This window comes from Meles meles, chromosome 1, assembly GCF_922984935.1.
Source record: "Meles meles chromosome 1, mMelMel3.1 paternal haplotype, whole genome shotgun sequence".
NCBI classification, from domain to species: Eukaryota; Metazoa; Chordata; class Mammalia; order Carnivora; family Mustelidae; genus Meles; species Meles meles.
In genome coordinates, this window is record NC_060066.1 from 124,265,280 (window position 1) to 124,288,336 (window position 23,057).

The 23,057-nt window shown below is 38.3% G+C and overlaps 1 protein-coding gene across 2 annotated transcripts in view; it reads left to right on the top strand.

The window, feature by feature from the left end:
- VAV3 (vav guanine nucleotide exchange factor 3) overlaps positions 1-23,057 on the top strand; it is a 362,558-nt gene that overhangs the window by 287,964 nt on the left and 51,537 nt on the right. For both annotated transcript variants that reach the window (XM_046003440.1, XM_046003448.1), the window contains exon 20: positions 8,920-9,056. In XM_046003440.1, coding sequence (XP_045859396.1) covers positions 8,920-9,056 — 137 coding nt within the window. The remainder of the gene's footprint in view (positions 1-8,919; positions 9,057-23,057) is intronic.

The following is a 23,057-nucleotide window of genomic DNA, read 5'->3' on the forward strand; positions in this document are numbered from 1 at the left end:
ATCATTTTTCTGTCCCTTGTGTACTCTAAGCTCTTTTCAGTCTCAGTCTTCATGTTTATTGTTCAACTTGCCTGTTAAATCCAACCCTCCCACACCCCCTCTCAAATGATTACTTCTTTCTCCTCAGGCTTTAGGATTTCTTCTCCTAAAGAAACCTCGCACCTTCAGCCCTACCCACAACCTGGTCACTCTCAATCCCATACGTGTTTCTAAATGATTCCTTATAATACATCTCCCTGGCATTACATAATTCCATTTGTTTTTATGTTTGTTGACTCTGCTAAAATATGAACTCCATGAGAGGGGAACATGTCAGTCTTATTTACAGCTGCATTCCCTATACCGAGGCCAGTATCTGCACATGGAAGATCTGTAATTATTTGTTGAATAAATGAATGAACTCATTGAATAAAAAAATGAAAACTGGGTTATTGCAAAGTGCCCTTAACCATTTTTGCTTATATTTTGTCTTGTCCTTTAGATATCCTTAAGGACTGGACTATTAAATGTTATGGGAATGTGGTTGCAAGAAAGAAACGTGCTCTGTTGCTTTGGGGGCAGGGGTTTCTGCTAGAATGGTAAGAAAATGGCCCAGGACATCTTATCAGTAGTCACTCCAGGATTCAGTACTTGCCATGAAGGGGAGGAGTTCAACAGGCTTTATGGTATTCTTTCAGGACCAATAGTTCTGGAAACAAGTGATGCCAGTCACCTCTTGTCTGGAGTCAGAAACCATGGTTCCCTGCTGAGTGGATATATCTGTATCCTGCTTTCCTGTTCTATAGTAGCAAATATGATTGGCTTGTTTCTCACCTTCCATTGAGGTCTGGCCCTTTGGACTGTCTTCTTTCAAGCCTCCTCACATGTTCAGCAGCTTTATAACAACCTTTGGCTTAATCACTAACCTCCCTGAGGTACTCAGGTGCTGTCATAATAGCAGAGTGATGTGGTTTATGTGATTAAAACTTTCTGTAGAAAGAACCACATGTGGCTACTTGTCCACAGGTCCACAGAACTGTGTGTGGACGTTCCAGGCACTGAGAGTACTGTTTGTTCTGGTCATTGAGGAGATTTGAAGCCCTGTCTTTAGAATATACCAGTAGGACTCTCTACTTCCTCCTAGAATTCAACTAATCTTGGGGAGCACACAGTCTTTGACCACTTGAAGGAGAGTTCTACCTCTTCTCCTGCTCCCAGGATAATGCTGGACACCCAACAGGGATTCAGATGATCCCCAAACATGTATAGGAGACCTCTTCTCTGCCACAGTCCTGGTGTCTGCAGATTTCAGACAATGACAAGCCTTCAGCCAGGAGAACTGAACTAGCAGTTGGTGTATGGGGTTCTAGTTACAGTTCTGCTTCTAGCCAGCTGTTTGACCTCAGACATTTTTATTTACCACTTTGAATTTGAGTTTTACATGGTAGAAGATGAGGTGGTTCAAGTAGGTGGTAATGTTCTTACTTTGAAATCACGTGATTGTGTTCTTTTTTCTATCTTCAAAGAAGATGTTGCGATAGCTCAAGTTGTTTTTAACTGGACTCCTCACACCCCTGGGTAGGGGTCATTTTTGAGGGGTATGACAAATGGCACATTCTTGTAGAGCTTTAATCTTACTTGAGGAGTTTAGGGAAACATTTCTTTTCACGAAAACACATATTTGGTGGAACAGAATATTAAATTTGTGTGGATTTTAAAATAACACGTGAAATTTTATAGTGAGTTTTATGTTTGGTAGCCTGTAAAATCTTTTTAGTGAGTGGAGGGGAAAAAAGAAACTTTCAGAAGGTATTATATGTTTCACCCCTGATTTACTAATACTCCCATAAGTAGTGCCAAAGAGTGAGTAGTCAGTGTTTATACAGTGGAGGAACGTGTATCTGTCTGATCCTTGTTTTTATATGAGGAATGACAGTGCTATTTCCTTCATCTGATTCATCATTGTTTTTAAAAGGAAAGAGTAGCCTTCTCGGGGTAAAAATTTTTGAAGTCATTGATAGGGAGTGTTCCCTTCGTGAACAATTAGTTCTTTAGACCAGTTTGTTTTCCACCAAATTGTCTGTTTCTGTTGTAACAGATGGTTTCCATTATGAGGCTCCTTTTGCTTCTCTATGAAGACCAACAAGTGAGTGGAAATGCATTGCTTGGTTGGAGATGTGGTAGGCAGGGGAAGCCCAGCATCCTAGCTACCTAACTTGCCCGTTGCTCATTCTGCTCAGGCTGGTCACCAGACATGATGGTTTGATTGTGAACTTCTGTCAGGAAGAGCCCAGACATTAATGTGAAGAGAGTTTAGCTAGGAAGGTTTTATTTCGCTGCAGCTTTCTTGAAAGCATGTTTGGAACCACTAGTTGTTGGTCATGATGAATTGCTCATGCACCCACTAAGTGTGATTTCCAAACCTAGCTAGGATTTGGAAACCACACCTAGCTAGGAAACTTAAAGCAACATAAAAGTATACTAGATACTTACAAAATACATTCCCTGAAAATTTTTTTTTAAAGATTTTATTTATTTGACAGAGAGAGAGATCACAAGTAGACAGAGAGGCAGGCAGAGAGAGAGAGGAGGAAGCAGGCTCCCTGCGGAGCAGAGAGCCCGATGCGGGGCTCAATCCCAGGACCCTGAGATCATGACCTGAGCCGAAGGTAGCAGCTTAATCCACTGAGCCACCCAGGAGCCCCTTTTCCCTGAAATTTTTGACAGGCATATTTTGAAAAATTTCCCACTGGACCAGAGCCTATGCCCACTTGTATTGTGTTTGAGTTTACCTGCTTCATTAGTAGATGGTAGGCTCTTTGAGGGTAGGAAGCACATCCTTGCTCGCTTGTCAATCCACCATTCCCAGAACTCATGGAGTGCTCAGGACATTGAAGGAAGGAATGAATATGTCATGCTTGTAATCAGTTTCCTAGGGTAAATCAATATATTCTCCCGGCATCTTGTAGAAGTAATTATTTTTTAATGTGGCTGTGTTTAGTTTTTAAATTAGGCCTCAGAGGTGAAAGGCCAGCACCTTATGGACAGCCCACTTATCTAACTCTTCTCTAAGTTATTGCCCCGGGGAAGACCCTTGGTTAGGACAGTGGTTATCAGCATTGTGTACAAACACTAATCTATGTTGTGGCCATCACTCTTCTTAGAAACCAAGTGGTTGATAGTGGTACAGTAGGCTGTTCATTGAATTTTGAGGGTTTATGTGAAAATTGTCCATGAAATAGTTTATATCTGGCAAACTTTTAGATAGCGTTCTGCTTAGAATTAACTTTAAAAAATTATTTTTTTAAAATTTCTTGGCATGTGTCATTCTTAGTGGCATTGGATTCAAACTTGGAAGGAAATCTTGCTTCAGATCCCCTTCACTTGCATATTGTTTTGGAAAGCTCTAGCATGCCTTGTAATTACATTGGCTTCAGTTTTATTTAACTGGAACCTGATGACTGATACTGGAGTATAGCCATAATTTTAATATTGCCGATTCTTCAGTTTGTTAATTCATGCATAAGATGACTTGGGAATCTTGTCTGATTTAAGACTAAGTATAATGACTAGTGTGAACAAAAGTTAAAGGGCAAAACTGTCCAGAAGTTATATATCAAGGATGTAGTTAGCTGCACAGCAAAGTATTTGCTGTAGGGAATGAAACCAGCTAAAATAACATTTGGCAGGAGCACTAATTAGTCTTAGCCATTTTAATTATATTCCTTTAGATAAAGATAAGTCATTATATAAAGTTTTGGGAACTTCCTACATTGCTTAACTGTACATGTTGGAATTATATATGATTTTTTGCATTTAATATCTGAAGGTAGTTGCATGATAAATTTTCAGATTTCAATGAGCAGCCCTGTAACTATACCAGTCTATGCACTATAAATGCTATTCTGGAATAGAAAGAAACTGAACAATGCTTGAGCCTGTGTTACCCAAGAGGAAAGAAATGTTTTCTGGGATGAGTTGTAATTTTATAATATAATGGAATTTATATTTTTAAAATCAGTTTTTAGAATAACTGTGGTTATTTATTTCTGATTGATCAGAGTTAGTGAGGAAAACTGTCATCTACTTTTGTAGATTTATAATGCTTTGCATTTTAGAATTCCTTGACGTATGGATGGCTAAAGGAAACTATGAGTAACTAGGGATTTTAAGCCTGAACAAATTTTGAAAGGCTAATGTATAAAAAGGAGATTTGCCACCTGCAGCATAACTCCAGATGGAAGGAGGCAGGTCAATGGAGAGAAGGTACAGAGAGATTTTGTAGTAAATTTTAGATAGAGTTTGTTAATAAACTATACACCCCAATGAGTTATAAAAACATGTAGTGAATGTTCTCTGCTGGACATTTTTAAAAAGGGGTTAGAGCCTGTCAGGGAGAGGGAGACAAACCATAAGAGACTCTTAATCTCACAAAACAAACTGAGGGTTGCTGGGGGTACGGGGTTAGGGAGAAGGTGGTTGGGTTATGGACATTGGGGTGGGTATGTGCTATGGTGAGTGCTGTGAAGTGTGTAAGCCTGACAATTCATAGACCTGTACCCCTAGGGCTAATAATACATTATATGTTAATAAAAAAATAAAAATTTAAAATTAAAAAAAAAAAAGAACCTGTCAGGAATATTTTATAAGGAGAGAGGAAAACCTGCAGTAAATCAACACTAAATGGCTATTTGAAATATGAGGATCTGTAAATCTAATTTCTTCTCCATTCTTGATCTCATTTATGAGGTGCGATGCCTGCCTGGCGTTAGACTGTGTTAACAATTATATTGATGGTTGAGTGCTGACGTGAAGTTTAACCCAATCTCTCTTCTTATTTTAATTGCATTTTTATCTATCCATTAATGGGATTATGTTCACCTTCTTAGCAATGTTACCTTGTCCGTCTGTCTTTCCCTCCCTCCCTTTCTTTCTTTCTTTCTTTCTATAAAAAGGAGGAATATAAGCCATTCAGAACACCAGTATCCTAGCACTCCTATTATATGCAAGCACCAGCAGCAAGGTCAAGGTGTCAGAATTCATTACGTCACAGTGGCCTTGCTCGATCCCTTTTATTCTTTGATCTCTGGAGCTCTGTTGACCTGATGATAGATCATCCTGAAATGGGAAGTGCTGACCTATCAGAAGTAAATAGCCAGAGATTATTCTAACAAATGACTAAAAAATATAAATTCCATTATAAACTCCTAACTCATCCCACACACACACAAAAAAATGGGAATCAAATAAATGCTGTATTTTGAAAGTCACTTATGGCCGAACTCAAGTTAGTAGCAGTGTCTTTTGGCTATTACCCGGGCTCAACCATCAATTTTTTTTTTTAATTTCTTTATTTTCAGCGTAACAGTGTTCATTGTTTTTGCACCACACCCAGTGCTCCATGCAGTACGTGCCCTCCCTATTACCTACCACCTGGTTCCTCAACCTCCCACCCCCCCCCACCCCTTCAAAATCCTCTGGTTGTTTTTCAGAGTCCATAGTCTCTCATGGTTCATCTCCCCTTCCAGTTTCCCTCAACTCCCTCTCCTCTCCATCTCCCCATGTCCACCATGTTCTTTGTTATGCTCCACAAATAATTGAGACCATATGATACTTGACTCTCTCTGCTTGACTTATTTTGCTCAGCATAATCTCTTCCAGTCCCGTCCATGTTGCTACAAAAGTTGGGTATTCATCCTTTCTGATGGAGGCATAATACTCCATTGTGTATATGTACCACATCTTCCTTATCCATTCATCCGTTGAAGGGCATCTTGGTTCTTTCCACAGTTTGGTGACCATGGCCATTGCTGCAATAAACATTGGGGTACAGATGGCTCTTCTTTTCACTACATCTGTATCTTTGGGGTAAATACCCAGCAGTGCAATTGCAGGGTCATAGGGAAGCTCTATTCTTAATTTCTTGAGGAATCTCCACACTGTTCTCCAAAGCGGCTGCACCAACTTGCATTCCCACCAACAGTGTAAGAGGGTTCCCCTTTCTCCACATCCTCTCCAACACACGTTGTTTCCTGTCTTGCTAATTTTGGCCATTCTAACTGGTGTCAGGTGGTATCTCAATGTAGTTTTAATTTGAATCTCCCTGATGGCTAGTGACGATGAACATTTTTTCATGTGTCTGATAGCCATTTGTATGTCTTCATTGGAGAAGTGTCTGTTCATATCTTCTGCCCATTTTTTGATATGATTATCTGTTTTGTGTGTGTTGAGTTTGAGGAGTTCTTGATAGATCCTGGATATCAACCTTTTGTCTGTACTGTCATTTGCAAATATCTTCTCCCATTCCGTGGGTTGCCTCTTTGTTTTGTTGACTTCAACCATCACTCTTGGCAAAGAGCACACAATTCTGTTTTAGGAATGAGGTCAGCAACATACCCTATGCTAGTGTGCTTACTAGATCAACTTCCCAAGTGAAGTTCATAACCAAGAAGAAAGTTATAGTAGAAGAGATATGATAAATGAAAAATTTAGCAATAAGTAAGACTAAAAAAACCAAGTCCATCATTTCAAAAACGACTTAGTTCTAAGTAAGCTTTAAGACTACTGAGGCCTCATTTCCTGACCAGAGCATATTAATATATGTAAGACTTGAAATTTTAAGTAGGATTTTAGTAGGCTATGTGTAATGGGCATTCCAGTCCATCAAAAAAGATAAATAAGGCAGCATTATTCCATGTCTTACATTTCACAGCCTTCTTTGTCAACTGGGTATGCCATATGTTAACCTCTAATTTATATACGGTTGGTGAGATGTCATTTTTTTTTTTCTCTAGACATTTTATGGTTTTTCAGCCATGTTCTTGAGAATGGACTAAGTTGGTCATGTTGGCAATCACAGATGTATTGTTTCCATCAGGCACTGCTTGGTTTTGTCTCTGTGGGTCTATGCAGGGAAGGCCAAAGCCCTTCCAAGCATTTCACTGTCCCAGTCTTTGAGGCCACATCAGTTATTTCAGGTTTAAAAACTCTTATTCCTTGTCTTCAGCCTTTATTTTAAAATTGACATAAAAACAAATTATCAAGGGACCCTACTAATGAAATGCTTTCCTTATTCTAAGAATGTTCAACAAAATTGAGGCTAGGGGCCCCTGGGTGGCTCAGTGGGTTAAGCCTCTGCCTTCGGCTCAGGTCATGATCTCAGGGTCCTGGGATCAAGCCCTGCATCGGCTCTCTGCTCAGCAGAGCACTCTCTGCTGCCTCTCTCTGCCTGCCTCTCTGTCTACTTGTGATCTCTCTCTCTCTTCCAAATAAATAAATAAAATCTTAAAAAAAAAACAAAACAAAACTGAGGCTAACCACAACTCTGGCCCCACAACATGGAATAACTGTTGTTCAGACCAGACTAAAATTCTACTTTAGGCTGCATCCTCTTCCAACTTTGGAACTTCTAAATCAGTTGTGTGCAGGAAATATTTAGGTCTCATATAAAATAAACAACAGCAACTTGATAGAAAACATAAAATAAGCTTTTTTTCTCTACTCAAGGCATATACTGTGTGTTGAGAACAAGTCTGATAAACACTTGACTGAGAAGAGTTCTGTCAAGTGTTGTTTTTGGGAAAGACACTCAAGTCTGCTGTTTGTGTAAGGGCGTCTGGTCGGGAAACACTCCATGGAAGATGTGGGATGAAAGTCATCCCTCCAGGGGTTCTGGGGCACAAGAACTGAAGCAAAGGGGCGATGTAGCAACTCGAAACATGCCTCAGCAGTTACAGCAGCTAAATTGGGGTGAAGGGCCCAACGTTTTTCAGTCCTCCTGCCTTCTGATGGATGAGTTGATAAGAAGGTCTTGACTAACGCTTTTCAGTTTTGCCTAATTTACAACTCTAGTTGCTTTCTTTCATCTGGGATGGTTGTTGAAAGAGGATCATGAGGACTCTATTAAATTGTTTGCAGGAGCATTTCATGTAGGTATTGAGGTCTGTGTAACCTGGACAACCTTTTCTAGGTAACTTGGACATCTAGAACTGAAGGGCCACCACGCATGCTCCTACTCTATTGGGCATAGCATTTCCAGCAAGTTGCAGCTTTACCATGGTCAATCATTGGAATAAAAAGTCTTGATATGTGTAATAAGCAATGGCTCAAGTCCCTGAATGGGCACCAAATGTCATGTTTATGAGTGTTCTCTCTCACAGGAGGGAGCATCTCACTATAAATGAAAAGGTGACTGTGAAGTTGTCCATTTGTGACCAGTATCGGTGTAGTTAGGCTTGGGTGCAGTTGAAGCTGTTCTCAGAAATGAAATATTGAACTAAGACCTTCATTGCACTTTCTTCGAAATACAAAGAAAAAGGATAGATCTGTATTTCAAGTGTTGTTGATGCTATTGGCTTAGACATGTTCCCTTTATTGGGTCTGTTTTGCAAGCCTAAATTTGAGCCTGAAGAATTTCTCCATATAAATGCCTTAAGTATTGCCGCGGCACATCCATCACCTTTTTGCTTTTGAATTACAAAGATAACCTTAAGATATGAGCCTTATACTGGGCACGGTGATACATACACAGAAAAGGTGAGCCTCCTTAGTGATGAAATCAGCCAGTGCCCAAGAGGAAAGTAATAGGCAGAAAGGATAGAGTTGATGAAAAAATTGATTCTTTTCCATTAAACTGTACGTGATATGTTTTTTATGAAGCAGGCATCAGCTGAAAGAAATATTTTTTCAACTAAAAAGAGATTGATGGTGAGGGAGAGGAAAAGTATGTAAGGGATCTGGAGATAAATATGTGTCTTATTCCATTACCTTCTCAAATAAGAAGGCTGAAAAGCATTCCATTTTAGTTACTTCAGATGTTTACGTGGCCTTGGTGCTATTAAACCTTGGTAATGTTAATGGCCCTGTTCTTACTTTAAAGTACATTCAGGCTTCACATGTCATTATTTTCTCAATTCCAAAAGTTGTGTTGCTTATTTTCAGGCTTACCAAAGATGCAGGTCATTAAGAACTATACAGGACTACCGCTCCCAGCTCTTCATGAAGGACCCCCACTGCATATCCAGGCAGGGGATACAGTCGAACTTCTGAGAGGAGATGCCCACAGTCTGTTCTGGCAGGTAATATCTCTGTCATTTAGACCGTGGTTTGGTTTGGTTTTTGTTTCTACTTAATGGCTGATTTATGGCTGCTTAAAGAATAAAGCTCTTTCTTTAGAAACTGACTTCATTCTTTCAGCTACAGAAATTTTACATGAGGTGGAGAAAAATATTTTTTATTAACCTTCCCATGTTTACCAACGCCAAAGTGGCAGTGAACATAAGAATGCTAAAGAAAAATAGGATCCGTGCTGTGAATCATAATTACCATTTTTATTAAAAATTCATACTTTGCCAGAGCATTTTTTTCCAGACCTAGGACCTGTGGGTGTGATCTAATTTGCATTGCTTTAACATATTAATAGTTCATTTCAGGGGAACCACCTAATTAGTTTGCCAGTGGCCATTTCTGGCCATATTTGGTTTGTGCCTACCCACAGAAATACTGAAGTTCTCAGAGGTGCTCTGGGCATTATTCATGAAATGTATGAAATGTGAAAAGTACGTGAGCCTGTTGATGTTTGCTGGTGATGAAACCTCTCTTGTCCAGTAACCCTGTATTTGGTCTACGGATTGTGTTAGGTGAGGGCAGTGTGGGATAGTGAGTGTTAAGATTTGATAAAGTTGGATGGTAGAACATTGCTGTTCACTAAAGTATTCTCTATCTTCATGTGTATGTTAGAAGTATTTCCCAATAAAATTAAAAAGTTTGTTACAATGTGTGTTGAGGGAAAAGGGCATGGGCTCAGCAGAAAGATTAGCACATAAGTGAAATTTGGTTAGGGGCAGAGAGAGCAGGGAAGAACTGGTAGATAATAATCCATTGTGTACATGCATAAATGATAGTTATTTTGTTGACTTAAAATATTTATGGTCTGCCATTCTGTTACAGATGAATGCTCCCAGATGGAAGTTTCTCTCCAACCACTGTAGCCAGTGCTGTGGCCAGTGGGTCTTCCAAAACTCCACTATTCCTCTTTCGTATCCCACCCCTCTCATACCTCATTCTTTCTAAAAACTGAAGAGATAGAATGAATGACTGAATCTCTACCGACTCTTTAGTCCAGTCCTGCACATTCCACCCCCAAAACAAAATATACCTGCCTGTGTACCTGTAAGATTCCTCCTACTCAAGACTTCTTTTTCTTCATAGGTTTTTCAGCCCACAATCAGCTGACTCTTGACTCCTACATTTTCAACTCTGTTCTCTCCACTTACTTCTTTTCTGTGGCAAATAAATATACTTAAACTCCTCCCATCTTAAAATACATTAACCCAACTTTCTATCTGGTTATTTTGGTCTCCCTCTTCCAGTCTAAAACTAAACTGCTTGAGAGAGTAGTCTGTACTTCATCTCTCCCTCCTTATGCCCTATTTATAATGTAGTCTCCTGCAGAAACTAATGCCACTTTAAAAAAAAAAAAGAAAATGTTGCGATACATAATGCATTGCATATTTAAAGTGTACAATTTGATGTTTTGACAAATGAATATACAAGTGAAATATCATTAATCAAGATGATAAAAAACAGCCCCCAAAGTTTTTGGGTGTACCACTTTGTAATTTCTCTCTCATGCTTCTACCTGTTGCCCTTCCTCAATCCCCAGGCAAGCACTGTTCTGCTTTCAGGCTATGAGTTTGCATTTTTCAAAATCTTATAGAATACATTAAAAAAAAAGAATTTTATATACTTTATCATACAGTATCTATTAGTTTTGTATGGCTTTTTTCACTCAGCATAATTATTTTGCGATTAAACCATGTTGCATTGTGTAACAATAGTTCTTATTTTTTAAAAAAACATTTTATTGATTGTATAATTAGAATACGAAAAGCTGTGTACATTTAACACATGCAACTTGACAAGACTTGGAGAGAAGTATAAATCCTTGAAGCCATCACCACAATTTATGCTGTAAACCTATCCTTCACTTCCAGAAGTTTCCACTGCCCTCTTCATTTATTTACTTATGTGATAACATTTAATATCTAGCCACTTAATGGATTTTTAAGTATATAACACAGGATTATTAAATAAGTATAATTTGAAGTATATAACTCAGGATTATTAAATGCAGACTCTATACTGTACAGTAGATCTCTAGGACTTATTGTGCACAATTTGAACTTTGCACTCTTGGACTAATACTGCCCCGTTTCCCCTTTACAGCAGTCCCTGGCAGCCACCATTCTGTTCTTTATTTCTGTGCATTTGGCTATTTTAGAGTCCTCGCATAAGTATAGGCAAGACGCAGAAGTAACCTAATGTCCCTCAGTGGACTAATGGATAAAGAAAATACCTATATATGCATGGATAAAGATACACATATACATGATATACAAGTGGATATACAAATAAAAAAAAAATATATACACACACACGGGATATTATTCAGACTTCCAAAAGGAGGAAATCCTGCCATTTGCAAAAGTGTGGAAGAACTTGGAGGACATTATGCTAAATGAAAGAAGTTCTTTCTTTTTATTGCTTACTATTATTCCGTGTATGGGTATAGCACAATCTATCCTTAAGCCTGTTGATGGACCTTTAAGTTATGACCAGTTTGGGGCTATTGCAAAGAAAGCTTCTGTAAACTTTCAAGTATAAGTCTTTATATAGACATATGCTTCATTTTTAGGTAAATATTGAAAGGGAAATGGGCAGATCATATGTAGATACATGTCTAAATTTTTGAGAGATTACCAAACTGTTTTTCTAAGAGATTTGACTGTTAACATTTCTACCAGCTGTATATGAGCATTCTAGGTGCTCCAGTAACAGCCTCACCAGCAGTGGGTGTGGTCATTTAAATTTTACCTTTTCTAACAGGTGTATGGTGGTACCTTATTGTGGTTTTGATTTGCATTTCTCTAATGACTAATGATATTGAGCATCTGTCCATGTGCTTATTTACCATCCATATACCTTCACTGATGAAGTGCTTGTTCAAACATTTTGTCAAATTTTTTTATGGGCTGTGTGTTTTCTTATTATTGAGTTTTGAGAGTTCTGCATATATTTTAGGTGCAAGTTCTTTCTTTTTTTTTTAAAGATTTTTATTTATTTATTTAGAGAACACATGCAAGTAGGGGAAAGGGCAGTGGGAGAGGGAAAGAATCTCAAGCAGACTCCCACTGAATCCAGAGCTCGATAAGGACTTGATCTCACAACCCTGAGATCTTGACCTGAGCCAAAATCAAGAGTCAGACGCTTAAATGACTGAGTGACCCAGGTGCCCCTTAGATCTTAATAAAATATGATTTCCCTTTATTTTCTCCTAGCTTGTTGCCTGACTTTTTATTATCTTAATAATGGTGTATATATAACAGAAGTTTTTACTTTGATATATTCAAAGTAAAAAAGAGTTTGTTAATTTGTTACATTAAGGATCATGCATATGGGCATTGCATTTAAGAAATAGTTGCCTAGGGGCGCCTGGGTGGCTCAGTGGGTTAAACCGCTGCCTTCGGCTCAGGTCATGATCTCAGGGTCCTGGGATCGAGTCCCGCATCGGGCTCTCTGCTCGGCAGCGAGTCTGCTTCCCTCTCTCTCTCTCTGCCTGCCTCTCTGTCTACTTATGGTCTCTCTCTGTCAAATAAATAAATAAATAAAATCTTTAAAAAAAAAAAAAAAGAAATAGTTGCCTATCCAAGGATACAAAGATACTCTCTTCTAGAAGTTTTATAGCTTTAGGCTTTAAATTTAGGCTTATCGTCTATTTTGAGGTATTTTTGAATGTGTGTTCACTTTTTTCAAAAATGGTGTTCATTTTTTTGCATATGGAGATCCTTGTGTTCCAGCACCATATGTTGAAAAGACAGTCATTTCTCCACGGGATTGCCTCTGCACTTTTGTAGAAAATCAGTTGTCTGTTTATGTGTTGGTATGTTTCTGGATTCTATATTCAGTTCCATGGATGTCTCTCCATATTTAAACTAATACAATGCTATTTTGATTATTGCAGCAAATTAATGTCTTAAAATCAGACAGTGTTTGTCCTCCAGGTTTTTTCTTTTGAAAGGTGTTTTGGCTCTTCTAGGTGCTTTGTATTTCCTATGAATTTTGGAGACATCTTATCTCACCAATAGAAGGTTGCTGCAGTTTTTATTGGCATTGTGTTGAATTATAGATCAGTATGAGAAAACTGACATCTTAACAACATTGAGTCTTCTGACCACTGAACATGGTATAGCTTCCCATTTATTTAGGTCTTTAGTTTCTCAGCAATGTTTTATAGTTGTCAGAGTGAAGGACATGCACATCTTTTATCATATATCCTCAGTTATTTCACATTTCATTTGATCCTGTTGTACATCGTAATTTTATAATTTCATTTTCTATTTATTGCTATATAACTGACTTTTTAAAATTGATCTTTTACCCTACAACCTTGTTAAACTCACTTATAGGAATTAATTACAATTAGTTAAATTAGAATTATTCTAGCAGATTTTTAAAAAGATTTATTTATTTTTGAGAGAGAGACAGCAAGTGAGGGGGGAAGAGAGGGATGGAGAGAGAAGGAGAGAGAGAATCTCAGAATCTCAAGCAGACTTCCTGCTGAGCGTGGAGCCCAACACGGTACTCAATCTCATGACCCTGAGATTATGACCCGAACCAAAACCAAGAGTTGTACACTTAACCAACTGAGCCACCCAGGCACGCCAATTCTAACAGATTTTTAAAATATGGACAATCATGTTGTCAATGACTAAATGTGGTTTTACTTCTTCCTTTGTAGTCTGAATGCTTTCTATTTCTTTCTTGCCTTATGACAATGGCTGGAACCTCCAGGAAAATGCTACTAGAATTAGGGGAAAGGTACATACTTGCTTTATTCTTGATTTCATGGGGGAAAGCATTAAGTACTATTAGTCCTTTACTATTAGGTATAATGTTATCTGTAATTTTTTATAAATACCTGTCATTAAGTTGAGGATGTTCTATGCTAGGCCTACTTTGCTGAAAGTTTTTATCAGTAATTTATGTTGGATTTTACCAAAGGTTCTTTTTGCAGCAATTGAAATGATTCTATCGTTTTTTATAATTTATTAATTTGGTGAATTTCACTGATTTTCTGATGTCGTACCAATCTTGCTTTCCAGAGATAAACCCCAACTGGTAACAATAGATTGTCCTTTTTATTTATTGTTTTATTTTCTTATAATTTATTTGTCCAGGTTTCTAATAGTTTAACACAAAGAATGAATGGGGAGCTATTCATTTCTCTTAAACTTTCTGAAAGAATTTTTATAGAATCAGCATTATTTTTTCCTGAAGTGTTTTATAGAATTTATCAGGGAAGCTCTCCAGGCCTAGAGTTTCCTTTATAGGAAGTTGGGGTGTTTTTTTTGTTTGTTTGTTTTGTTTTGTTTTGTTTTCATTTTGTTTCATTTTTATTACGGTTTCCTTAGTAAATATATGGCTATTCAGGTTATCAATCTCTTTCTGGGTAAGCTTTGATAGTTTTTGTGTAGACTTTATAGTAGCGTCACCTCTCATTTCTGACATAGGTAATTTGTCTTTGCTTTTTTTCTTGATCAGTGTAATTAATTGGTTATGAATTTTATTAAACTCATATGAGGTTGGTTCTATTTTTCTGTTCATATTTCCCTGATTTCTGCTCCATTCTTTATTCCTGCCTTCTTACTTGGGGTTTAATTTGTTCTTATTTTTCTAGTTTTTTTAAGGTCCTCATTGGTTTGAGAATTCTCTTTTCTAATATAGGCATTTAGTGCTCTAAATTTCTTTCTTTTTTTTTTTTTAAAGATTTTATTTATTTATTTGACAGAGAGAAGATCACAAGTAGGCAGAGAGGCAGGCAGAGAGAGAGGAGGAAGCAGGCTCCCTGCGGAGCAGAGAGCCCGATGCGGGGCTGGATCCCAGGATCCCGAGATCATGACCTGAGCCACCCAGGCGCCCCTAGTGCTCTAAATTTCCAAGTACTACTTTTGCTGCCTCCTAAATGTTTGATAAGGGCTGTATTTTAATTTTTGTTCATCTTGAAATACTTTCTAGCATTTTTTTTCACTTTTTCACTTTCTTCTTATGGGTCATTTAGAAGTGCACTATTTAGTTTTCAAATAGGGGTTTCCCAGATATATTTCTGCTTTAGTGATCTTATGCCTCTGGATGATGAACTTCCGTGTGTTGTTTGTCTTTTTTTTTTCCTCCCTGCCATGGTGGAAAAGGTTGGGTAGAGTGAGCTAGAGCTGAGTATTTTCTTCCCCGCACCCCGGCCCCGCAGCACCCCATATATTATGGGGTATATTACTCTGGTAATACCCCAGCTGGTCAGGCTTCCTTTAACTAGTTTTTCCTGAGGGCACGTCTTATTAAGAAGAGCAGAGTGGGAGCACCTGGTGGCTCAGTGGAATGAGCATCTGACTCCCTCTGATTTCAGCTCAGGTCATGATCTCAGGGTCCTGAGATCCAGCCCTGCGTGTGGGGCTCCCCGCTCATTGGAGACTGCTTCTTTCCTTCTCCTTCTCACTCCACTCACATGCATACACATTCTTTCTCTCTCTCTCTCTCTCGCTCAAATAAACAAATAAATCTGAAGAAGAAGACGAAGACAAGCAGAATACCTTTTCTCCTCCTTCTGCCAGAAGCTGGGGATTTTCCTCTCCTGTTTACTGTATGAATCTGGCCAAGCTCCTAAAGGTAGTCTTACAGTACTGTGGGTTTCCCCTATGATGGCTCCCCCTGGACTGTTTAACTCTCAGAGTTGTAAGCACTGAACTTTCGGCAATTTGTCAATACCAGTTCAGGTTTTCCTCGCCCAGCACTGGCACAGCAGTTTCTGCTGGGGAGTCTCTGCTCTGGAAAGTTGTGAACCCCTGTATTTGCTAGTCTGTCTTTCCATTCCTGGGGGCTGAGGTTTGTCTTGTGTCTTTCTCTCTCTTATAGATCCAAGAATTGTTGATTTTTTTCAATCTACTCAGTGTTTTACTTGTTAGGCAGGGTGATGACTAGCAAGATTCTTACATGAAGAACTGGAAGCCCAGTGTTCTTTTTACTAAATTGTATTGCCTCCTATTCTTTTTAGGTGATAAGAAAGACATTATTATTTGTCATTTCCTTTCAACGGCCTGGAAGCATGAAGCTTTTCTGGTATGGTGGTATAATGCCTTTGGAAACTCTCAGGAAAATTGTAAGAGAAATGAGGCCATTGTATGACAAAATGTATGTGTATATCTGTTAAGGGGAAGATGGCTAATGTCTAGAGCAGAGAAAAACAATTAGCACATTTATTTCAGATCAGCAAATATATATTGAGTGTCATCTCTATACTCACTTCTCAGACACTGCTCATATTTCAATTATCAACTCCCATTTTTGGTTTGACATTATGTCTCCTATCTTTAGAGGATCCATTCATGCTTGCTGGGAGCTAGAAATATGTTTGAATTTTCAGAGATAAATTAAAAGTTCATCTAATGTTTTCAACAAGGATGTAGCATAAGTCAGAATTGTCTTATGCATACTTTTTAGACAGTCAACGTATTTTTTTAGCTAACAGATTCTAGCCTTATTGTCTCACAGTGGCACACTGTGAGAAAAACTCGGAGAATCAAGTCATCCCTCTGTTGCCAACTAGTTGTGTGGCTTGGGTCAAGTTACTCAGTCATTACGTGGCTTAGTTTCTTCTTTTGTTACAGAACAGGACTGGACCAGAGCTGTATTCACAACTCTGAGTCATCTAGGGGCTTTGCAATAGTGTCAACACAAAACCCCACTTCCAGATATCAGGGTACAATTGGTCTGGGTTCAAGAGAACCCTAGATAAATTTTTTTTTAAAGATTTTATTTATTTATTTGACAGAGATCACAAGTAGGCAGAGAGGCAGGCAGAGAGAGAGGAGGAAGCAGGCTCCCTGCCGAGCAGATAGCCCAATGCGGGGCTCCATCACAGGACCCTGGGATCATGACCTGAGCCGAAGGCAGAGGCTTTAATCCACTGAGCCACCCAGGCGCCCCAACCCTAGATAAATTTAAAGTAAGCCATTGACTAGGGTGATCCAGTGATTTCCAGCTTACTCCTTGGTCTTGGGTAGCACGCCAGCTTATTAAGCATAACTACAAGATAAGGTGTCACAGTGAACTTGATCAATACTTTGTATCGGATAGTTACCAAACAAAGGGAACATTTTGTAAGAACTAATATGCAATTAAAATATATTTGCCATAAACTTCATACTGAACTTGATGTAAGTGTTTTCTTTGATTAAAAAGTACTTCACAGGGCGCTTGGGTGGCTCAGTTGGTTGAGCCTCTGCCTCCGGCTCGGGTCATGATCTCAGGGTCCTGGGATCGAGTCCCGCATCAGGCTCTCTGCTCGGCAGGGAGCCTGCTTCCTCCTCTCTCTCTCTCTGCTTGCCTCTCTGCCTACTTGTGATCTCTCTCTATCAAATAAATAAATAAAATCTTTAAAAAAAAAAAAAAAAGTACTTCACATCTTGTAATTCTCCAAGGCTATCATGATGAAATCAGCTTTTGTTTTACACGTTGTACATATGGAAGGTATATGTAGGAAACTGGTCTGGATGTGAACTTACTCTTGTGCTTACTCAATGGCATGATTTAGAATGACGTGTTTTAAAAATTTCTTTTTTTTAAATTTTTTAATTTTTTAAAGTAAGATTTTATTTATTTATTTGAGAGAGAGATAGTGAGAGAGAGCATGAGAGAGGAGAAGGTCAGAGGGAGAAGCAGACTCCCTGTGGAGCTGGGAGCCCTATGTGGGACTCGATCCTGGTACTCTGGGATCGTGACCTGAACTGAAGGCTGTTACTTAACCAACTGAGTCACCCAGGCACCCTAAAAATTTCTGAAAAAAAATCTTTCCTCTGTATTGAATCTAGATGTGTAAAGAATGTTGCTGTTTTGATCCTTTGAAGTTACAGCAGTTTGTAGGTGTGCTTGCAGTGGTTCCATGTACATTACTTTATTGATAATCGTATTCAAAGAAGACAAGTACTTTATGGTTTGCATCCTAAAGGATGTGACTCTGCCCTGTGTGTGCATGTGTATCTATGTGTGTATGTATTTAATTGCTTCTGAGAGGATAGTTCTTAGGCACCTCCTTTTTGGTCCCTACCCAATTGGTTTGGTCTCATTAGAGACTGCAAATAATTAGCACCAGAAAAATAAGTGTTTTTCTTTTCTGTGTTACAGTTTAGGAAATTGTAGCTCATTTTGCTGAGTGGCAGTTACTGATTCTGCCATCTATTGGCATCATGACCTTACATAGATTACTCTCTGTTTTATCATCTGTAAAATGTTTTATAAGGGCCTCAGTTTTATCATCTGTAAAATGCATACAGAATAAAATAAATGATATTTGAAGGAGGTGTAGCCCAGTGCTCATTAAATAGTAGCTTCTAGCATTCATCCATTCATTCATCCAAGTACTTTGAAGATTTTATTTTTATTCATTTGACAGAGAGAGAGAAATATCACAAGTAGGCAGAGCAGCAGGCAGAGAGGGTGGTGGGGAAGCAGTCTCCCTGCTGAGCAGAGAGCCCGATGATGTGGGGCTTGATCCCAGGACTCTGGGATCATGACCCAGGCCAAAGGCAGAGGCTTAACCCACTGAGCCACTCAGGCACCTCTCATCGAGGTACTTTGGGTCTTACTTCATGTTTTGTACCCACTACAAAAAAAAAAAGCCAACAGGTTTCTAACCTTGCGGTTTAATGACATAAGGAATGATCAAAGCGCAGAATAGGTGATGCAGCTGGTTTCCATGTTAAGTTTTGTGTTAACGCTTTTATAATTATATTGCTACAAATACATGTAAAGTTAAAACTGTGGGTAACAATATAGATATTGCAATATTACAGTGGCTTTGCATTTGCATTTCAAAAATGTCTTTTGTACTAGTTAAGTGCTTTGGCTTATTTGGAAATTTTCAAGAAATTATGCTTTAGGACTAAACTGTTTTCTCCTCTTCTTTCAAGTGAGTCACTTCACTCATTAGTGTAGAAAGTTGAATTTTATTATAGACTGTCATGTTTTCTACATACTCTATGTCCAGAGAATACAAATTATCCTCCACTTTCTATCAGGAACTTTCTATGAATAGCTATTATCGTCTAGTCTATATTATTATTATAACAACAGTAATTTCTAATGCTATCAAAGTGAGTGGGTATCTGCATTTTCATTATAACTTCTTTCAAACAATGAGTTGACAATTGAGCTGTAAAAATATTCTCTGTATGGTCCTTGCATTGAAGGGATTCATTTTGGCAGCTTTTTCTTGTCGTCTTTGTTGTCTTCTTTCTCTTTCCTTGAACGTTCCATAAAATTGTCTTCAAGTGAAATGAATATAAAAGAGGAAATTGGCCATTTAGAGTACATTTCCTAGTGCAGGTGTAAGGCATAGTTTTTACTGAGAGTAACAACATATGGAACCATTCTGATCATGTCATTGGACTGATGACAAACCTGTTGCTTTAAAGTTGTTTCAGTACGTGAGAATAAGGACTTAGGAATGAAGGAGAACATTCTTCATGCTGAGAGAGACTATTTCTATTAGAAACTTTATTTCCCCAAAAGAGGTACAAAGAGGGCAAGAGAAAGAAGCAAGCAAATGTAAAATCATGCCATGCCAACTATGGGGTCTTTTTTTTTTTTTTTAACAGTAAAGAGCTTTATGTATTTTCTTCTTATAATAAAGCTTATGAAACAATGAGGCTCCTCTGTCCTACATCATGGGGTTTTATTTGCTCCTTGTCATTTATGAATACCCAAATGTTCCACAGGGAGGACTTTGTAAGCTAACTGGAACCAAAAGACAATTATAACCAGGAGAATTGTAATCAGTGTGCCAAAAATAGTATTTTTATCCACAATGAAAGTTAAATAACCTAGAAAAATAGTTGTGATACTTCACACTTACAAATCATGCATCTACATGATCTTTATTCTAAGGAGTGAAAATGTTTTACACACATTCTGATTAATTCACAGAAATCTCCATAAAGAGGGTAAATTGGAATTGTGGTTTTAAAGGGCCAAATTTATCACCCATCTATGTAAGTTGGCATTTTCAGGATTAAAATTAGACTTTTTCAGACTTCTCTCCTCCTCCCTTAGTTCTATATGTTAGACTATCCTACCTTTGTTTTAGGAGAATCATTTCTCATTCTTAACACCTCTAAAGAAAAAAAATACCTTTTTAAAGGCAGTTTAGTTCTTCTTTGGTAGAACAATGAGGAAACACAGCATTGCTTTATGTAGCAGTTTCAGCTTTTTAAATTTTTTTCTCTTTGCCTGAAAGGAAAAACTGAAAAGCCGGAAAATAAGTCGAGTTTAGAGAGAGCGTGAGAGAGTCTCCTGAGGGAAGCATGCCTCATTACCCTGCTTGGGGAGAGGGTGGAGTAGGGGTGGCTCTTGACTTGGCCAGGGGCAATTAGGTGTTAACTTCCCCTTTGCAAACCTTAAGAGACTCTTAACTCTAGGAAACAAATGGAGTGTTGCTGGAAAGGAGGTGGGTTGGGGTATGGGATAATTTCGTGCTGAGCATTAAGGAGGGCACTTGGTGTAATGAGCACTGGGTGTTGTATGAAACTGATGAGTCATTAAATTCTACCCCTGAAATTAATAATACAGTATATGTTAACTAAATTGAGTTTGAATATAAAGTATTTTTTAAATCCCCTTTGCTACCATCTTTGCCCTAAAGCTCAGTTGTCATGTTTGCATGCAACAGGCGAACCCTTTTTAGTTTGTCAAGAAACTTGACTTCCCGTATGCCTGATATACTTAGCACTGATTACAATTCCATCGCTTATAATTGGCCATTCAGATGTCCAGGTGATTTTTTTTTTTTTTAACTAGATATGTTTTCCTCATTTTAACCTGGAAAACAAAACAAAACTAAACTAAAGGCTCAGTCAGGGAGAATCTTTTTCATAGAAGACATGCTTTTTCAAAACTATAGCTATTTATTCATATTTTACACTCTGTCTGAATTTACCCTTCTATTTCCCATTCTTTACCATCAAGGCTCAGGTTGGGGCACCTCCTTTGAGGTCTTCTCTGAACCTGACAGAAGGGTTTCTGGCATAACAGTTCTAGTGTATCCTCAATGGTCTCTTCATTGTTCTCTTTGCCTGATTAGAGCGCTTCAGAAAGTTAAGAACTGTGGCTTTCATCTCTTTATCTCTAGCGCCTACCCTAAAATAGGCATTCAGTCCATAGGTCTGGAATGAATAATGCTGTTCAGAGCTGCTGTCTCTGTACTGTGTTATTTACAAGTTTTCAAATTCATTGTTTATGAACTCAACTTATACTTTATGATGTAACTGAGAGACCATTAAAATACTCATTCCTCTTGTCAGAGTTAAATTTATCCTTGTTCTCTCAGAATAGTCTTTAAGCTATTTAACCTTAATGTCCTCAAATTCCTCATCTATAAAATGGGGATTTTAATACCTAAATGACTCACAAGGGTATTATAAAAAACATAGGAAGTAAACTTGAAAGAAAATGGAAAAGGAGAAAAAGTTTATTTCTGTATAATGGCTTATGATTTTGAAAGATAAGCTTCATTTTTCCAGAAGTGGGAAAATGATTGTTTTTTTTTTTAATTTTTAAAAATTTCATCTTCCCCATGTTTCATATGAAGAGTCCCACTAACATATGTAGGCTCATAGAAGCCCACTCTTCCCTCCCAATTTGTGTACCCAATTCTTGAAATTTCTTTAATCAGATGTTAAACTTTTTACTCCTAATTAGACATAAAAGCACAAATGATAAATCCTGAAGGGGACAGTTCATGTAAATAAGTAGGCTAAATCATGAGGCCTTCTCTTAGAGCAAGGTTGGGTGAGGAAGGTGTAAGATGGCTCAAGGAAAGGGAAGGAGAATAGGAAGGAACACAACAAGGCAGGGGTTTACAGAAAACAAAGTTTGCTTGGGGGTTGATTTGCTTACTTGTGGACTCAGCTGTAAGCACTATTGACCTTTTGTGTTAAAAGCCTTAAGCAGTCTGTCCTGTAACACAGGACCTGCCCAGAAACCCTCTGGGGTCAGGGAAGGGAGGTACAGTGGAGTGGAGTTAGTAGGTCTTTACTCTTGGCATCTCTCCTAGCCAAATCATTTCAAAGGAGTCTCTTCCTTTGCTCTACATTAAGAGACTTTTCTCGTTTCTTCTAGACCACACAGGAATCTTAGCTACAATAGAATTATATATATATATATGGGTTTTTTGTTGTTTTTTTTTAACTCCCTGATATGCAGTTCAGGTGCCAATCTGTATCATAACCAGAGGCAAATAAGAAGATGAACCAAAAAATTTTTAAAAGAATCAAATCTTCTTTGTTAAGAAAACTGATTCTTGACACCAAAAGGCTCATTGCTTTGGCATTATAAACCATAGAATAAACATCTCTGGGAACTGTGTTTCTCCCCATTCAGATGCCTGCTCCAGAGCATTTCTTTGTGAAATCCCAAACTTGGTTTTTGTTATGGCAGGGATACCGTTTTTAGGCAGTGCTGGAGCATAGTTTCAAGGTCTTCCTCAGTTGACCTTGTCTTTGCTTCTTAACTGCCTCTCACCACTTGCCCATCCCTTGGATGAAGTCCCGAGAAGCCACCGCAGAATCGAAATTGTGGATGTGGCGGTAAAAAGCCACATGAAAATAGTACAGCTTATGTGGTAATAGTATGTCATGCAATCATGAGACCTTCATTTTGACAGGTGTTTACCTCAAAATATTGCATTAAATCAGGGTCCCTAATTACAGGGAAGAAGAAGAAGGCAGAGCCTGACTATAATAGAACAACAGGAGAAGCCCGGGAGAGATGATTATAGACGATAATAGACATTTAGTGAAGGCCCGTAAGAAACATTCTCCCTGGGTGATTGCCAACTGGCTTTGATTGAATAGATCATAAACTGAGTTTTCAGGAATGTTTCCAAGTGTACAGACTGTATTGTGGGAATTGGCAAGCCTCTGACAAAGTGGGTGAGGTCCTAACTGTTAACTCTGAAGATGGGCATTTTTGGT